The sequence below is a fragment of the Jaculus jaculus genome, chromosome 19, assembly GCF_020740685.1.
Source record: "Jaculus jaculus isolate mJacJac1 chromosome 19, mJacJac1.mat.Y.cur, whole genome shotgun sequence".
NCBI classification, from domain to species: domain Eukaryota; kingdom Metazoa; phylum Chordata; class Mammalia; order Rodentia; family Dipodidae; genus Jaculus; species Jaculus jaculus.
Window position 1 is genome coordinate 44,488,929 of NC_059120.1, and position 19,823 is coordinate 44,508,751.

Here is a 19,823-nt window from a genome sequence, read left to right on the forward strand (position 1 = left end):
TTTGAGTGAGGGAGGAACCGATTTGGGCAAGAAAACCAAGAGAGTGGTTTTTAGACAAGTTATAATGAAGATGGCTGTCATGGAATACAGTGAGGCGTTAAAGGCTGTTTATCTAATCTGAAGCTTAAACTTCATGGTTGGAGATAAAATGAATCATAGTTACATATATGACCAAGGTACATGATGAGACTTTGGAGGAAGGAGGTACAAAGGGAGCAAAGAAATCTGCAGGCTGACTGAGAACTCAGCAAATGTTAAGTCAGGAAGGGGGAGAAAACCAGCAGAGGAGACTTGAGGTAGGGGGAATTGTCAGGGAGAAAAGAAACTCTGAGCAGAGTTTCCAGAGAGTGGCAGCTGAGTCAAGTGTTGCTGTGTATGTTAGCAAATTCCAACATGATTTATTTTCTAAACCTTTCCTACTGTAGCATCTAAAAAGGAACAGGGGGCTGGAGAGATGGCTTAGCGGTTAAGCACTTGCCTGTGAAGCCTAAGGACCCCGGTTCGAGGCTCGGTTCCCCAGGTCCCACGTTAGCCAGATGCACAAGGGGGTGTACGCGTCTGGAGTTCGTTTGCAGTGGCTGGAAGCCCTGGTGCGCCCATTCTCTCTCTCTCCCTCCATCTGTCTTTCTCTCTATGTCTGTCGCTCTCAAATAAATAAATAAAAAATGAACAAAAAAAATTAAAAATAAATAAATAAAAAGGAACAGGAAGTCTGTAAAATATATGCATGTACTTAGGTTGACTTATAAGTCAGTGTCTCTTCTTTTTTTAATTTAGGAGATCTCACCAAGCAGCTTCCTATCATGGCGGTGGGGGAGCACAAGGACAAAGTGATTCAGTGCAGATGGCACACCCAGGATCTTTCCTTCCTGTCATCCTCCGCAGACAGAACTGTGACACTCTGGACTTACAATGGCTAGAGCATGCCCTGCGGTAGCCTGTCATTGAAAGCACAGGGACTTGAGACTACTGAATTAAGACAACTACCAGAAAGGGTTAGCGCGGAGGCCCTTGTTGCCGAGGTGTCGGGTGTGATCTGCAGTGCTCCAGTCTTCCGTGTCCGTTCGTGCTGCTGTGTAGTCTCCTTGCCAAAGCCTGCAGCAGGGCTCTTAAGTTGTGGGTGTGCATGCCATGCCCAGGTGGATGATGTGTTTACAGTTTATTATTAAATGCATTCCTCAGTTTTTGCTCAAATAACAGTTTTATATACACATTGACACTAAACTGTAAGTATATTATTACAAGTAATACAACCAACTTCTCGCCAGATCAAACGTGTGTTCAAAAACAACTTGGCTTTTGTCACAGTCCTACATTGGATCACTCTTCTTCTAGAGTCATACTTTGATGTTTCAGAATTGACCTAATGTGTTCACTTCCAGATCATTAAGGAGTTTAAAGATGAGCAGGAGATTGCTGCTGGGTTTGTCATGCCGTACAGCGTTCTCTTTGTCCTTGACCCAGAGGTGTGGTTATTATTTTACCATGTTATTTCCTTTTAGGCTAAAAGGTTCCTATCTTTGCTTGTTAATTTCAGTGTTTTGAGTCCACAAGATCCATCTCTTCTGAACTGTGCGCTAGAAGCAGAGCAGCAGACATGATGTGACACACTGCTTGGTACTGGCTAGCAGTTTCCTCCTGAAATAAAAACTTTGCCATGACTATAGCATGGCTTGAAATGCTATGTCTGCATGATAAGTTAAAATGGAAAATTTAAACTTTGCACTCCAAAAGCTTATTTGGATTTTTTTCTTGCACTATTTTGTGTAATGGAGAATAATGATTTTATTTCTACAGTACTGTAGACCCTAACATTTTATGTATCTTTATTTTCATATGATTCAGTACCTTTACTTTAAATTATTAAATAGGCTATTTTATTTATTTAAACTGCAGTTGTCTTGGTTCTAATTATTGAACTGTCTGTGCATTTTAAATCTATGGTACACAGTGGAAAGGGTAATAGAAGTGTAACTATGCTTTTATTTCAATAAAAACCTCTTGACACCTAAACCATTGTTTCTAGAGTCTCTGGTTTTCAACTTAGAATGTTACTTTCCTGTTGACGTGGAGAAAGCAGGTCCAGCGAATTAAGTAGGTTCAGTGGATGAACCTCATGATCACTTAATATACTGTTTCCTAAGGTCTTCCATGGATTTGCTTTGTAACGCTTGGCAACTGCATAGCACTTGCATCCTTTTCCTTTTCTTCTCTTCTTTGTTGCCTTTCTCTTAAGCTTTTTGCAATGCTGGGACGTTGAGCCAAGGGCCTTGCACATGATACGCTAGCGCCCTATTACTGAACTACAGCCTCAGCCTTATATTGTGGTTTTTAATAATAAAACCTGCAAGGCAAGGGCTGGGGATTTGGGTTAGTGGTAAAGCACTTGCTTAGAATACACAAGGCACTGGGTTCAATCCTCAGTACTGCAAAATAAATGAATGTCCAGTAAAGTGTATACATTCTGACTCAGATACCAATTATGCTGAACTGGTGTCTGAACACAGAAACAAAGTCTTGTTAGCGTTTGGATATTTTACAGTAACAGGTTTTCCCTCTGATGTGTGTCTGTGTGTGCATGTATGTGTGTGTGGGTGTGCCGATGGGTGTAGAGAACACAGGACAACATCAGGTTCCTGTCGTCTTTGTTGTTCCTCAAGGCACAGCTACTTTTTTTTTTTTTTTTTTTTGAGGCAGGTTCTTACTTTAGCCCAGGCTGAACTTGGGTGCTCCCAATCTTATTAAATAAACACTACTAGATGTAAAGTCACAGATTAACCCCAGTATAATACTTCAACAACCCATTCTCACCAATTGATAGGTAGTCCTGCCTCCCCCCCCAAAAAAAAACACAGAAAGAGGGGCTGGAGAGATGACTTAGCAGTTAAGGCACTTGCCTGCAAATCCTAAGGACCCAGGTTTGATTCCCCAGTGCTCACATAAACCAGATGCACAAGGTGGCATATGCGTTTGGAGTTTGTTTGCAGGGGCTAAAGGCCCTGGCATGTGCTTGCGTGCACTCTCTCTCTCTCTCTCTCTCAAATTTTTTTTTTGTTTTGTTTTGTTTTTTTGTTTTTGTTTTTGTTTTTTCGGGTCACACTGTAGCCCAGGCTGACCTGGAATTCACTATGGAGTCTCAGGGTGGCCTTGAACTCACGGCAATCCTCCTACCTCTGCCTCCCGAGTGCTGGGATTAAAGGCATGCGCCACCACGCCCAGCCTCAAATATTTTTTTAAAGAAGAATAAATCTTCTTTTCAGCAGCACAAGGGAACTTTTTCCAATGCAGTTCATACATTAGAACACAAAGCAAATCCTTTTTTTTAATTTTTAAATTTTTATTAACATTTTCCAGGATTATAAAAAAATATCCCATGGTAATTCCCTCCCTCCCCACCCCCACACTTTCCCCTTTGAAATTCCATTCTCTATCATATTACCTCCCCATTACAATCATTGTACTTACATATATATACAATATCAACCTATTAAGTATCCTCCTCTCTCCCTTTCTCTTCCCTTTATGTCTCCTTTTTAACTTACTGGCCTCTGCTACCAAGTATTTTCCTTCTCAGGCAGAAGCCCAATCATCTGTAGCTAGGATCCACATATGAGAGAGAACATGTGGCGCTTGGCTTTTTGGGCCTGGGTTACCTCACTTAGTATAATCCAACAAAGCAAATCTTAATATAAGAAAGTCAAATAACTCCTTGTACTTCAGCTGATCACAACAGAATAAAGTGACTAGTCAGGTTCATTTCCCAGGAGGTGAACCCTGGGCTCACAGGCAGGAAAACAGCAGTTTGGGTTGAGAGACTGTCTCAGGGAAACACGTGGATGAGTAACAGCATACACCCACACTTCTTTGGCTTCCACATGTGCATACAGGACGCATGATCTGCACACACGTGTTTGCCACACACATCACATCACAAACCACACCACTCTACACACATGTGCCAAAGAAGAATACGTAATGAGATGGGTGTGGTATCTGATGTCTATAATTTCAGCCCTTAGGAGGCTGAGACAGAAGGACTGCCACAAGTTTGAGTCTAGCTTGGGCTACATAGTAAATTCCAGGCCAGCTTAGGCTGCAAAGTGAGACCCTGCATTACAACATCACACACATGCTGCAGAGACGGCTTAGTGGTTAAGGTACTTGCCTACAAAGCCTAAGGACTCATGTTCCACTCTCTAGGTCTCACAAAAGCCAGACATACAAAGTGATGCAAGCGTGAAATGTTGCACCTGTGCACAATGGGGCACACATGTCTGGAGTTTGATTGCAATGGCTGGAGGCCCTGGCATGCCAATTGTCTCTCTCACTCTCCTTCTCTCTCTGTCACTCTCGCATAAAAAAAAGGCCAGCCTTGGGCTGGAGAGCTGGCTTAGCAGTTGAGCGCTTGCCTATGAAGCCTAAGGACCCTGGTTTGAGGCTCAATTCTCCAGGACCCACGTTAGCCAGATGCACAAGGAGGCGCACATGTCTGGAGATCGTTTCCAGTGGCAGGAGGCCCTGGCGCGCCCATTCTCTCTCTCTCTCTCTCTCTCTCTCTCTCTCTCTCTTGATCTCTCTCTCTCTCTGTTGCTCTCAAATAAATAAATAAAAATTAAAAAAAAAAAAAAAGGCCATCCTGTTAGGCTTGGCTTGGCTTGGCTCAAAAAAAAAAAAAAAAAAACAAAAACAGCCAGGTGTGGTAGTGCACACTTTTACTCCTGGCACTCGGGAGGCAGAGGAGGATTGCCATGAGTTTGAGGCCAACCTGAGACTATATAGTGAAATCCAGGTCAGCCTGGACTACAACAAGACCCTACCTTGAAAAAACAAACAAAAATTTGAGTTGGGCATGGTGGCGCATGCCTTTAATCCCAACACTTGGTAGGCAGAGGTAGGAGGGTTGCTGTCAGTTCAAGACTACCCTGAGACTACATAGTGAGTTCCAGGTCAGCCTGGGCTAGAAAGCAAGACCCTACCATTAAATACAAAACAACAACAACAACAACAAATCACACACATACAAGCCTAAGGACCCAAGTTCGATTCACCAGGACCCATGTAAGCCAGATGCACATGATGGCACATGTGTGTGGAGTTTGTCTGCAGTGGTTAGAGGTCCTGGCACACCCATTCTCCTCTCTTCTCCTTTTCTTCTCTCTTCTCTCCCCTCCCCTCTCCTCTCTTCTCCTCTTATAACAAATAAAAATAAAGTTAGAAAAACTTAAAGCTGGGCATGGTGGTGCACACCTTTAATCATAGCACTTGGGAGGCAGAGGTAGAAGGATCTCTATGAGTTCAAGGCCACCCTGAGACTACATAATGAATTCCAGGTCAGCCTGGGTTAGAGTGAGACCCTACCTCAAAAAACTAAAATAAATAAATAAAAATAAAAAGCCGGGCAGAGTGTCACAGGATTTTAATTCCAGCACTTGGGAGGCAGAGGTAGGAGGATTGCTGTGAGTTCAAGGCCAGCCTGAGACTACGTAGTGTGTTTCAGGTCAGCTTGGGCTAGAGTGAAACCCTACTTTGAAAAATCAAAACAAAACAAAAAAAAGTCTCTGGTAGGGTGCAGGTACACCTTTATATTTCCTGATGCTTGGGAGGCAACACAATGAGTCCATCTAAAAATAAGATTCTTGGGCTGGAGGGATGGCTGAGCTGTTAAGGCACTTGCCTGTGAAGCCTAAGGAGCCAGGTTCAATTCCCCAGGACCCACATAAGCCAAATGCACAAAGTGGTACTTCAGTGTGGAGTTTGCAGTGGCTGGAGGCCCTGGTGCGCCCATTCTATCTGCCTCTTTCTCTCTTCCTTCTTCCCTCCCTTTCCCTCTCCAATAAAAAATAAAATAAAATAAATATATTTTTAAAATAAGATTCCTGGGCTGGAGAGATGGCTTAGCGGTTAAGTGCTTGCCTGGGAAGCCTAAGGATCCCGGTTCGAGGCTCAATTCCCCAGGACCCATGTTAGTCAGCTGCACATGGGGTCGCATGCATCTGGAGTTCGTTTGCAGTGGCTGGAAGCCCTGGCGCGCCCACTCTCTCTCTCCCTCCTCTCTGTCACTTTGAAAGAAATAAATAAAAATAAGCAAAAAAATTTAAAAGTAAGATTCTTGTCCCTGAAGATGAAAGATATTCCCTGGAACCTCCTTGCTACTGTAAAATGGTATGGCCTCTATGAAAAACAGTATGGCAGTTGTCCCATCACCACCCCCAAATTAAACATAGAGCCAGTATAGTAGTGCATACACGTAATTCCAGCCCTCAGGAGGGTGAATCAGAAGGATTGCTGTGAGTTCCAAGTCCAGCCTGGGCTACATAGCAAGAGGCTATTATAGAACACAAAATAAAATAAAAATAGACAGCATACAATTTAGCAATCCCACTTCTAACTCTATGTTAATGGAATTTTAGGGCAAGAGATCTGGCTCAGCCACCTATCCCATCATGCCAATCACATTAGTTGGGGGGGGGTTAGAGAGATGGCTTTGCGGTTGAGGCACTTGCCTGCAAAGCTGAAGGACTCAGGTTTGATTCCCCAAAACCCACATAAAACCAGATGCACAAGGTGGCACATGTGTCTGGAGTTCATTTGCAGAGGCTAAAGGCCCTGGTGTGCCCATTCTCTTTCTCTCTTAATAAATAAACAAATAAAAATAAAAGACATTAGTGGGGAAAGACAAAATGATTTCATGGGGTCCATCTTCAGTAGGCTGATGGGACTTTTACAGTTTTATAGGAAAAGGAAATGGGCTGGGAGATAGCTCACTCAGTAAAGTGCTTGCCATTTGTGGTGGTTTGAATGTGAATATATGTCCCCTATAGCCTCATGTATTTTTTAATTATTTTATTTATTTATTTATGAGAGGAGGGGCCAGATAGAATGAACATGCCAGGGCCTCTAGTCACTGCAAATGAACTCCAGATGCATGTGCCTCCTTGTACATCTGGCTTATATGGGTCCTGGGGAATTGAACCTAGGTCCTTAGGCTTTGCAGGCAAGCACCTTAACCACTAAGCAATCTCCCCAGCCCTGGTGTATTTTTTTTATTTTAGAGTGAGAGAGAGCAAGAGAGAGAATTGGTGTGCCAAGGCTTCCAGCTACTGCAATCAAACTCCAGATGTATGCATCCCCTTGTGTGCATGTGCAGCCTTGCACATTTGCATTGCTGTGCATCTGGATTATGTGGGACCTGGCGAGTTGAACATGAGTCCTTAGGCTTTGCAGGCAAGTACCTTAACCTCTTAAGCCATCTCTCCAGCCCAGGCTCATGTATTTTTTTAAAATATTTATTTATTTATTTGAGAGGAAGAGGCAGCGAGAGAAGGAGAGAGAATGTGTGTGAGAATGCCTGGGCCTCCAGCCACTGCAAACAAACTCTAGATGCATGCGCCACCTTGTGCATCTGGTTTTACATTGGTACCAGTGAATCAAACTTGTGTTCTTAGGCTTTGCAGACAAGTGCCTTAACCCCTGAGACATCTTTCCAGCCTGCCTCATATATTTTTGATTAAGGTTAACCTTCCTGCTTAAGTCTCCAGGAGCCTGATGGAGGAGTTGTCACTGAGGTGGATCCTAGGGCCCAGCCCTAGGTGTGTTTGGGGACAGATCTTGGTTCCAGCTCAAAGGTGTGTGCAGAACAAGCGGAACGCTGGCTGTTCGTGTTTGTGTTCCTGGCTGTTGGTTGTGTCTCTCTGCTTGGATCTGTGAAAAGGAGCCAGCTTCTTCTGCCACTGATGCAACTTCCCCTGGATTTGTAAGCTGAAATAATTCCATTCCTCCCATGAACTGTGTCTGGTTGGATGTTTCATCCCAGCAATGTGGAGCTGAGTACAACACTATGCAGACATAAAGTCCTGAGTTCAATCTCCAGATCCCACGTAAAAATGCCGTGCATGGTTGCACATGTTTGTAATCCCAGCACTGTGGAGGTAGAGAAAGTTGGATCCTTGGCCAGCCATTGTAGACTAATGGGTGAGCTCCAGGCCAATTAGAGACTCTTGTCTTTTTTTTTTTTTTTAAATAGAAACTTTGTATGGACACAGCATGTGTTGGTACCACCATTTCCCTCCTCTTTGCCCCCATTCCACTGAGGGCCCTCTTCAGTGGGATTGCTGGTGTTCACCATGGGGTTGTGGACTATGAGTTGCGAGAGCAGCAGTCATTATGGAGGGGCCAAGTGCCTCTGGATGTTCCCTCCTACCCTATGGCTCTTACAACATTTCCATTCCCCCTCTTCTGTAAAATTCCCTGGGCCACGGTGGGTGTGTTTTAAGTCTACTTGAGTGTTGTGCTCTCAGCATCTTCTGGATTTCTGCTGTGGTGTGTGTTGAGGCTCCCCAGTGTCTGTCTGTATTACCCTGGCACAGATTGTCAGGCTCATCCACGTGAAAGCAGCACTCTGGCTCACATCGCTTGTTCCTCTGTGGTTTCATGTGGGCCCTAGCTGCTGTGTGAGGGAGGGGTGGTTTATCGTGACTGGGAGTCAGTTATCTTCTCTTGTCTTGTTTGTAGAATGTGGTCATCACTCGTCCTCACTGCCTTCTGATTTCACTTCCAGAGCTCTCGTGTGGTTATGAGTCCACCATCCTGATTGGACGTCCCATTTTTTAAAAGGGTGGATAGAAGCTGGGCATGGTGGCACACACCTTTAATCCTAGCACTTGGGACACAGAGGTGGGAGGATTGTCATGTGTTCCAGGCCAGTCTGAGACTACAGAGTGAGTTTCAGGTCAGCCTGGGCTAGACTGAGACTCTACCTCACAAAAACAACAAAAAAGGTGGATGGCAGCCAGGTGTGGTGGCACATACCAATAATCCCAGCACTCAGGAGGATGAGTTAGGAGGATCACTGTGAGTTTGAGGCCACCCTGAGACTACATAGTGAATTCCAGGTCAGCCTGGGGTAGAGCGAGAACCTACCTCAAAAAAAAACGACAAAAAGTTGAATGGCTTTCCTGAGAAATGACACCTGAGGTTATTTTCTAATCCTTCTCATGCTCATGCACACATGTGTACATGTATCTACACACATATGAACGTGCACACGCAGAGAAAAGAGGGAAAGTTTGGAAAGGGAGGGGTCAGTATGCATAGTGGACAGATAGGTAGCCTTGGTCAGGCCAGTGATCTGATTATTATCTCAGTTCTGGTTGTGCCAGGACTTGTGGGTACGTTGCTGTCAGCCCCTAGGGAAGCAGTCTTCTTCCTAAACGATCATTACTTCTGTCTCAGGGTGCCACTTTGCCATCAAGGATACCTGCCCTTCTTTGGGAGTATGTGATCTGTCTTGTGAAATGCTCCATTTCTTGGTATTCGTTGTGGTTCTTTGTTATAGTACTTAATGATTTTTGATACTTATTCATCAGTCCTTTCACTTGGAACCCAAAGTACCTAGAGAAGGCCTGGATAGATGGCTTAGCAGTTGAGGCACTTGCCTGCAAAGCCAAAGGACCCAGGTTTGATTCCCCAGAATCCACATAAGTCAGATGTCCAAGGGGGTGCATATATCTGAAGTTCGTTTGCAGTGGCTAGAGGCGCTGGCATGCCCATTCTCGGTCTGTCTCCACTTTATTTTTCCCTCTCTACTTGCATATAAATAAATAAAGTAAAAAAATTACAAAGTAACTGGAGAAGACAGTGACTCTAAAGGAAAAAGAGACAAAACAGAACCAGGGAGGGCTGGAGAGATGGCTTAGCGGTTAAGGCGCTTGCCTGCGAAACCTAAGTTCCCATGTTCTGCTCTCCAGATCCCACATTAGCCAGATTCACAAAGGTGAGTCAAGAGCAAGGTTGCATATGCCCACTAGGGGGTGCAAGCGTTTGCAGTGGCTGAGGCCCTGGTGTGCCAATTCTTTCTCCTCTCCCTCTCTCACTCTATGTAAAAAAAAAAAAAAATTAAAAAAAAAACAAACAGAACTAGGGAAGGATAAAATGCAGTTAGGCTAATAACTGGTGCCCTCCTTCAAATATGCCCATGAGAACTGGAAGCAGGGAAGTTAATGCATTTGTTGATTCACGTATGTTTCACATCAGCTTAATTTCACAGCAGCTCAATGGTAAAAACAACCCAAGTGATCACTGATAGATGAATGAGCTAGTGATGATTAATCTTGGTTACCAACTTGACTGAATTTAGATATACATAGAAAATTACTCAAGCATGCTTGGGGGTGTCTGATGGTATTTTCAGAGGCAATTGGCATGTGAATCAGTGAACTTGAATATGTAAGGCCCACCCTGTGTGGGGTGCTGTATCTTTTACAGATTGGGGGCTGATTGGAGCAAAAATCATGTACCCACAGGTTTAACTTCTTGAGTGGGTGTTTATTCCTTCTGCCATGCTCAGGGAAGCCAAACTCTTCAGCTTTTAAACTCCGCCTGCATCAGCAACTGCCCAGGGAACTTCAAGGCCTACAATAAATCCCTTCATGTATATACACATACATTGTACTAGCTCTGTTCCCCTGGAGATCAGTGACTGATACAACTGTGGTATATACACACAAGGAAATATTCAGCTTTTAAACAAAGGCATTTGGTTCGGGGATGTAGTTCAGTTGGTAGAGTGCTTGCAGGGCCTGTGTGAAGCCCTGGGCTCCATCCCTACATACATAGGGCATGATGTAATTCCAGCACTAGGGAGGTGGAGGCAGAGTATCAGCAGTTCAAGGTCATCCTTAGCTACCTAGGAAGCCAGAGGCTAGCCTGGAATACATAAGAAACGTCTGAAAAAAGGGGAGGGAGCCCAAAGTGGTGGCACATGCCTTTAATCCCAGCACTCAGGAGGCAGAGGTAGAAGGATTGCTGTGAGTTCGAGGCCACCCTGAGACTACATAGTGAATTCCAGGCTAGCCTGGGCTAGAGACAGGCCCAACGTCGAAACAACAACAACAAAACCAATCAAACAAACAAACAAAAGGGTAGGGAAAGGGATAGGATCCCACCTTTTCACAGTATCTATGTACAACATGGATGAACTCTGAGGACATTATAGTGAGATAAGGCAGTTACAAAAAGACGAATACCGCATAGAAACAGAAAGAGTGGCCCATAGCCCCGACAGGAAGGAGAAATGGGAGTTATTGTTTAACACATACAGAATTTCAGTTTGGCAACATGACAGTGTACTTGAATATGTAAGGCCCACCCTGTGTGTGGGTGCTGGCTCTTCAATAGATCGCAGGCTGATTGGAACAAAGTTAAATTGTAAGCAACTTATATATTCCCAAGGGTACTGAATGATACACAAGCACTAATTTATTGCGAATTCACTTTCTTTTTGTATCGACCCCTGGGAAAAAAAAGTAAAAAAGAAATCGTCTCCTCTTTGAAGACACTACGCTTGTGATCCGTTTAGTAATATATTTGAGTTCCGCGTGAGAAAGTCGTTTGCAGAAAGGGATTCGTGCAAACGGAAATCCCCGTGTCAATTCACCAGGGCGGCTCCGGGCCCCGCCCCCTGGGCGCAGCCAATCAGCGACGCGCGCGCGGGAGGCCGCCCAGCCGCCGGCCGAGTGAGTCGATGCGGAGGAAGCGCCGGGGGCGCGCGCTCAGGAGGCCGTCCAGCCGCCGGCCGAGCGAGTCGATGCGGAGGAAGCGCCGGGGTCGCGCGCGCTGGGCCCCTGGGCGTGTGGCGTGCGCCGCTCGCTCTTCAAGGCCCTGCCGGGCCCCACAGGCTCTTCCTGGACCCGCAGGCCGGACTCCCGACGTGAGTGTGCGCGCTCAGGGGCCGCGGGCTGGGCCTGGCTGGGCGGGGCGGGCGCGGGCCTTCCCTCGGCGGTGGGCGAGGGTCCGAGGCTGCTGCTGCTGCTGTGCGCAGGCCCGGGGGCCGCGGGGGGCTCGGGAAGACGCAGCGGGCTTTCGGCGACCGCTGAAAAGTTTAGACCTAATTTGAACAGATGTTGCCGGGAAAAATTATATCTATCTGTCTGTCTGTCTATCTCGGATTCGGGGTAGGTGATATTCTAAAACTCCAAATCTAACTGAACCATAAACCATCTAAGAGATGCGATAAGCCCGCGAGTTGATGACTGCGTGATGAAAACAGTGAAGGTTTTTCCCTTCATGACAGTGACGATGAGTGTGTGGTCCCCGGGTTAGTTTCATTGTCATCTGGAAAAAAAAGTCAGAAATAGAAATTGGCCGATTTGAGAGATTCGGCTTCTGGATAACCACGCAAACTAAATAGCGTCCCCTCCCGCTTTTACACTAAGTCAGAATTTAACTCTGTCATTACGGTTAGTCCGTCCTTCCCCGTTTCTGCATGTAAAGTTCGTTGAAATCAGACTTTTCTCGATGTGGATTTCCACTTGTGAATGACAGTCCTCCTGCCCCATTCTGGGTAGCTCTTCAGTGCTGATGGCTCCTGTTAGAACCCCTTCAAGAGTTTGCTGCACGGAGATGTGGATCCAGCAGTTTTTCTGAGAAACCCTAAGGCCACTGGCACTTTGCTCAATGGCCTTGAGAAAGCTTCTTGTTTTCCTAATATGTAAAACGAAGAAGATAATAGTTCTTGGAAGAGTTTTTTGTGAGGATCAAGGAAATGTGTGTATTAAATAGTAACAAAATATTAGCTATGATTGTATGTAATTTTTAAATATTTTAATTTATTTGCAAGGAGGGAAAGAGAGGAGAGAGAAAATGGGTGCACCAGATACATGGAATCACTGTGCATCTGGCTTTATGTGGGTACTGGCGAACTGAACCCAGGTTGTTAGACTTTGCAGGCAAGTGCCTTAACCTCTGAGCCATTTCTCTCTAGCCCATATGGTTATTGTATGTAATTTTAACTCCAGTAGTACCAAAGCCTGAGGCAATTAAAAAACAACAGGAGAATGGTATAAACTTGCAGAGATATAAGTACCCATTGGCAAGTTGTACAGTGCCACAGGTTCTGCCTGGTAGTTACAGGATATTTTGTTGTGCTTGTTTTTGTTTGCTTTTGCAGGTTGTCTTCTTAAATGGACAGGCAGGCCCTTGAACTTGTGAGCCTCAGCCTCCTTTTAGTTGGGATGGCTGGCGCAAGAAACTTTTAATTTAAACAAGCTTTCTGCAGGTTTAGACTCAGCATGAAGTCAGTCCTCAGATATATCAAGGAGCTCTGGCTTTAACTCAGTGACCACAACAATCTTAGACAAGGGCTTGACTTTCCAGCTGATTCTACTATAGTATCTCTCCTATCCTCTGGTCTTCCATCATTTTTACCATCCTGTAGCCTAGTTAAATCTTGGCATTTGTTGATCACTATTGGAGAAAGTAACATGGTTGTAATGGTATGACTTTGTGGGTGATGCTTCGTAGGCTCTTCATTCACCTTTCTTCACCCCTGGATTTATTTTCCAACTCTCTTTTTTTTTTTTTCGAGGTAGGGTCTCACTCTGGCCCAGACTGACCTGGAATTCACTATGGAGTCTTAGGGTGGCCTTGAACTCACGGCAATTCTCCTACCTCTGCCTCCCGAGTGCTGGAATTAAAGGTGTGCACCACCACGCCCGGCTCCAACTCTCTCTTAATCACACCATAACCCCTCCCCCCTCCCCGCCACAGTGACACTCCATTTGATGTATTTCCCTGGGCCCCGTCCTTACATGAGTTGAAGATTCATGAAAAGCTGCATCTTGTGAGTCTCCAGTCCCATCACCCCGGGCCTCCTCACACCTTGGGGAGGAGACAGCCACAGGTTCAGGTATAAATGGCCTGTGTCTTCATATTGCCTTACTTGTGACCTGTCAACCAAACTTATTCCACACACAAGTCATATTGGGTAAAGGACCATCCTACTGATTTCATTTTAACTGAATGACTTCCTTCAAGACCCTAAATCAAGCATGGTGGCATACACCTAGAATCTCAGAACTTGGGTTGTGTTGAGGTAGGAGGAGGGTGAGCTTGAAGTCAGTCTCAGCTACAAACAACAGTGACAAAATCCAATCACATTTTGGGATACTGGGAAATAGGACTTCAACATAAAATGGGGTGGGGGATTAGTCTAATTCCTATTTTAAAAAACAGGGCTGGAGAGATGGCTCAGTGGTTATGGCACTTGTCTGCAGAGCCTAACAAACCGAGTTGGATTCCACAGTATCCATGTGAAGCCAGATGCACAAAGTAATGCATGAATCTGCAGTTTGTTTGCAGTGGCTAGAGGCCCTAGTGCGCCCATTCTCTCTCTCTCTGCCTGCCCCTTTCTCTTTCTCAAATAAATAATTTATGTTTTTAAAAAAGTGAACACTCATGTGACTACCATGCAGTGTTCTAAAAGACAGGACATTATCAGAGTCCCCAGAGCTCTCCATTGTCCTTTCTCTTATTCTTTTATTTTTATTTTTTATTTATTTTTTTTTGATCTAGGGTCTCACTCTAACTTAGGCTGACCTAGAATTCACTATATAATCTTGGTGGACTTGAACTCATGGTGATCCTCCTTCCTCTGTTTCCCAAGTGCTGGAATTAAAGGCATGTGCCACCATGCCTGGCTCTTTAAAAAAAAAATTATTTTATTTGTATTTGATTTTCAAGGTAGGGTTTCATTCTAGCTATCCCAGGCTGACCTGGAACTCACTATTTAATCACAGGGTGGCCTCAAACTCATGGCAGTCCTCCTACTTTTGCTTCCCAAGTGCTGGGATTAAAGGCATGTGCCACACCTGGATATTTTATTTTATTTATTTTTACTTTTAAAAATTTTATTTAGTTGAGAGAGAGAGAGAGAGAGAATGGGTGTGCCAGGCCCTCCAGCCACTGTAAATGAACTCCAGATGCATGTGCCATCTTGTGCATGGATCCTGGAGAATCGAACTGAGGTCCTTTGGCTTTGAAGGCAACCGCCTTAACCACTAAGCCACCTACCTCTCCAGTACAATACAATTTTTTTTTTTCGAGGTAGGGTCTTACTTTAGCCCAGACTGACCTGGAATTCATTATTTAGTCTCAGGGTGACCTCAAACTCACGGGGATCCTCCTGTCTCTGCCTCCTTAGTACTGGGATTAAAGGCGTGCACTATCATGCCTGGCTTATTTTATTTTGTTTATTTATTAGAGAGAGAGAGAGATTGAGAGAGAGAGAGAGAGAGAGAGAGAGAGAGAGAGAGAGAGCGCACGAGCAAGAGGCGGGGGAGAGAGAGGCAGAGAGAGAGGCAGATAGAGAGAGGGTGTGCCAGGATCTCTAGCCACTGCAAACTAACTCCAGACACATATACCACCTTGTGCATCTGGCTTATGTAGGTACTGGAGAATCGGACCTGGGTCCTTAGTTGTCACAGGTAAGTACCTTAACTGAGTGGTACCTGCACAGTGGACACTATCTGATGCAGCAGCTCCTGTGTTCTTTGGAGCTATGGTTAGTGGGTGCAGTTAGCAGTAACAGCCTCGCTCCTGTCTCTAGCCCCACCATATCCATTCTTGCATTGCAATGTCTGGAGCATAGCCTTGGCTCTTCCTCCTTACCTGCACTCCTAAAATATCAGCTGCACTTTAGGCTCCATTATCTTCATTCCTCCATGAACTCTTAACTGGTAAAATCCTCAGCAGATAGGCTTCCTTCACTCTTTGAACTGCTAACTTTTGAGTCCTTGCTCTAGCTTAAATCATTTGCATTTTCTGCTTTGGAGCTTGGGGAGGGGAAGAGGTAGGTGAAAGGTGAGTTTAGATCTGGGGAAGAGTTCACAGGTGTTAAGGTTATCCACCTCGGTTGCACATTGTAATCACCTGTGGAGCTTTAAAGATTTTTTTTTTTTTTTCCCCAGTGCCTGGGGTCTGGCCCTGGAGATGCTGATGTAACTGGTCTGGGAAGTGGCTAGAACTTGAGTATTAGAAGCTCCTCAAGTGATTCCAATATATAGCCACAGTCGAGAGGCCCTGAACTGATCGAAAAAAAAAGACCAATAACGGGTTCATTCATCTCCCTGTGTTTTGCTAGAAGGTACGGGGAAGATAGGGAAGCGTGTAATGTAGGGCTGGTTTTACTTTTAATTTTACAAACAGACTTCATAAGCTGGTTAAGGACAGACCCCAGGCCTTTCTTATCTCGGGGTTCCACTCACATTCTGTGCTGGTGGAGATGTTCCGTATCTTCAGGATTAAAATGAAACGTTCAGTCTAAACGGCTGCATTCAAGAGGTAAGCGGTCACATGGCTGGCGGCTGCTGCACTGGGCAGAAGATATTTTGATCAGGCAAGTTCTTTTCTCTGAATGATTTTGGAATCTGTCCCTTACTTGAATCTTAACCTATTAAAATGAAAGCTATTTTGTAAAAAATTTGGGAGGGGGAAGTTTGGTTAAAAGTACTAGGCTTCACTTATTTTCTTGGCTTTGTGCTAAAATTAAGTAATACTTCATTCCATGACATAGACTAAATATTCTTTATGAATTTAGAGTGTACACTTGGGCTGGAGGGATGGCTTAGCGGTTAAGGAACTTGCCTGTAAAGCCAAAGAACCCATGTTTGATTGCCCAGGACCCACGTTAGCCAGGTGACTAGGTGGCGCATGCATGTGGAGTTCATTTGCAGCAGCTGGAGGCCATGGTGTGCCTGTCCTCTCCTCCCTCCCCTTTTCTCTCTCAAATAAATAAATTTAAACAAAGGAAGTGTACACTTCAGAAGCTGGGTGCCCTAGGGCACACCTGTAGTGCCAACTACTCAGGAGGCTGAAGCAGGAGGCTTGTTTGAGCACAGAAGTTTGAGATCAGCTTCATCCTGTAGCAAGGTTTCACTTTTCTTGTATGGTTTTGTGAGACCAAATATGACCATTTTAAGTAAAAAAAAAAAAAAAAAAAAAAAAAAAAAAAGGCCCAGGCCTGACTTAGAGAACTAAGCCAGCCAATGTGCTGACCTTTTGCCTCTGTAAACTTTGCTTGCTTAATTGCTGCCTTTCCCCCTAACTTCAAGGACATTGCAGAAACACTCCACTGGGGGGGGGGGAGGTTTGAGGGGGCCCTCCGACCACCTGCTTAGATAAGAATCTGAGGAATCTCCACTTCAAGGACAATGGAGATGACTTCATCTGCCTGGAGTGCCCCTAGCTCCTGCCCCCAACTTTGCCCGCTGAAACCCCAAGCCAATCAGAACTGTTTAAATCAACCAATCATGTATCTATCCCCTACTTCTTTGCTCGAATTCCTATATGAACCCCTTCCCCCAAAAGAAAGGGGTTCTCTCCCTCACTACCGCTGTGCCACACTGTGGGGACGGAGCCCAGGCCTAGGCTTGCAATAAAGAAACCTGCTGCTTTTACATTCGAGTGTCTCGGCGTCTGTGGCGGTTCTCTGGGTGACTCCTGGGTGACTGGGGGACTTGGTTCCTGGTCAGGGGTCTTGGCACAACATTCTTACCACAGTTTATTTACCTATTCTTCCGTAGATAGAATTTTGGGCTGTTTCCACTTTTTGGCCATTTTCAAAATGGCTATGCCCGTTCATGTACAAATTTTGTATACATATATCTATATGTATAAGTATATAGCCCCCTCCCCCTTTTGAGGTAAGGTCTCACTCTAGTTCAGGCTGACCTGGAAACTTAATGTGTAGGCCCAGGCTGGTGTTAAACTCACAGCCATCTTCCTACCTCAGCCTTCTGAGTGCTGGGATTAAAGACACGCACCACCATGCTGGTTTTGGGTGTGTGTGTGTGTGTGTGTGTTTCAGGCAGTCTCATGTATCCCAGGTGGGCCTTGTACTTGCTGTGTAGCTGAGAATGACTTTGAACTTCTGATCCTTCTGTTTCCACCAAGTGCTGGGATTTATGGCTTGCACCCCTATGTCCTGTTCATGCTTTGCTGGGAATTGATCCCAGGGTTTTGTCCATGCTAGATAAGCACTCTATCAACTGAGCTACATCCCCAGCCCATTTTTTTTGTTGTTGTTGTTGACAACTCCCATAATTGTAAACAACATCCCATGGTAATTCTCTCCCTCCCCCCACTTTCCCCTTTGGAACCCTACTCTCCATCATATTTCCTCCCCCTCAATCAGTCTCTCTTTTATTTTGATGTCATCATCTTTTCTTCCTATTATGGTGGACTTGTGTAGGAAGTGTCAGGCACTGTGAGGTCATGGATATTGAGGCCATTTTGTGTCTGGAGGAGCACGTTGTAAGGAGTCCTACCCTTCCTTTGGCTCTTAACATTCTTTCCGTCACTTCTTCCACAATGGACCGTGAACCTTGGAAGGTGTGATAGAGATATTGCAGTGCTGAGCACTCCTCTGTCACTTCTTTCCAATACCATGGTGCCTTCTGAGTCATCCCAAGGTCACTGCCATCTGAAAAGAGAAGGTTCTCTACCAAAAGTGAGAGTAGCATTAATATATAGGTATGAACATTAAGAGAAGTGCTTACTGGGTAGTTTGATAAGCATAGTATATACAGTTAGCCAGACAGCAGCAGAGGTTATACCCCTGGGACTCATGACTAACCCTGTTGTAGGTTTTCAGTGTAAGGGATGTATTCCCTCCCATGGAGCGGGCCTCCAGTCCAATTAGAGGGCAGTTGGTTTCCACCATGACAGAAGTGCCTCTATTGCACCCATTGGCTCATTCCGCCTGGCTGGACAAATATAAGGCTTGCAGTGTCCACTGTTGACTATCTTCACTGGTGATTTCTCTCTCATTGAACTGCATGCAGAATGGCTTCTTCCAGCTTTCTGCCAGCTGTACTACATGGAGGAGGTTTTCAGCTCAGTTCCAGCAGGATTTCTCAGTGGCCTTGCAGCCCAAGTATGTGGAGTCTTCAGCAATAGGGTCTTTCCATCTATTCCTGGTGGGCAACCAAGAGCCTCGGCAATGGCCTGTAATGTTTTGGGGGCATCAGGGACCTCCCTGACCAACAACTCACTAGAAGATAATCCATCCCTGGCCTTGAAAATTTTCTAGTGACAGTCTATGGCTCCTGTGTGTTCCATTGTCCAAAAAAGTAGGTTTCCATATGATTTATTTATATCCTCTTAGATTTTGATTAGCCCTCCCTCCACCTTTCCTTTACTCAGTTTCTTCCTCTGACCTCACTTAGGCCTTTTCACCCCCATTAATCTATTCTTCTACTTACATATATACAATACCATCCTATTAAGTACCCCCCTCCCTTCCTTCCTATTCCCTTTGTATCTCCTTTCTAGCTTAGGGCCTTTGCTACTGAGTTTTCTTCCTACCCACACAGAAGTCTAATCATTTGTAGCTAGGATCCACTTATGAGAGAGAACATGTTATGTTTGGCTTTCTGGGCCTGGGCTACCTCACTTAGTTGTTTTTAGTTTTTCAAGGTAGAGTCTCACTGTAGCCCAGGCTGATCTGAAATTTACTCGTAGTCTCAGAGTGGCCTTGAACTCATGGTGATCCTCCTACATTTGCCTCCCAAGTGCTGGGATTAAAGGTGTGTGCCACCATGCCCGGCTCCAGCCCTTCCTTCCTTCCTTCCTTCCTTCCTTCCTTCCTTCCTTCTTTCTTTCTTTTTTGTTCTTTGAGATAGGGTCTCACTCTAGCTCAGGCTGACCTGGAATTCACTATGTAGTGTCAGGGTGGCCTTGAACTCACAGCGATCCTCCTACCTCTGCCTCCTGAGTGCTGGGATTAAAGGCGTGTGCCACCATGCCTGGCCCGGCCCATTTTTATTGCATGTACTTTTCTTAGTTATTTGGGAAGTGTTATATCAACACTGGAAGGAAGTACTATTAAAATAGTGTGTGTGGTGGGAGAGATGGTTTAGTGGTTAAGGTGCTTGCCTACAAAGCAAAAGGACCCAGGTTCGATTCCCCAGGATCCAGTAAGCCAGATGCAGAAGGTGGCACATATATCTAGAGTTTGTGTGCAGTGGCTGGAGGCTCTGGCATGCCCA

At 45.2% G+C, this 19,823-nt stretch overlaps 2 protein-coding genes across 10 annotated transcripts in view; both read left to right on the forward strand.

Annotated features, from left to right (window-relative positions):
- Wdr47 (WD repeat domain 47) overlaps positions 1-2,013 on the forward strand; it is an 89,450-nt gene extending 87,437 nt beyond the window's left edge. For all 7 annotated transcript variants that reach the window (XM_045138487.1, XM_045138489.1, XM_045138488.1 and 4 more), the window contains exon 15: positions 778-2,013. In XM_045138487.1, the coding sequence (XP_044994422.1) occupies positions 778-920 (143 nt within the window). In that variant the 3' untranslated portion in view covers positions 921-2,013. The remainder of the gene's footprint in view (positions 1-777) is intronic.
- A 9,577-nt stretch (positions 2,014-11,590) lies between these two features.
- Clcc1 (chloride channel CLIC like 1) overlaps positions 11,591-19,823 on the forward strand; it is a 29,449-nt gene continuing 21,216 nt past the window's right edge. For all 3 annotated transcript variants that reach the window (XM_045138672.1, XM_004658921.3, XM_045138673.1), the window contains exon 1: positions 11,591-11,707. The gene's annotated coding sequence lies outside the window, so the exon portion shown is untranslated. The remainder of the gene's footprint in view (positions 11,708-19,823) is intronic.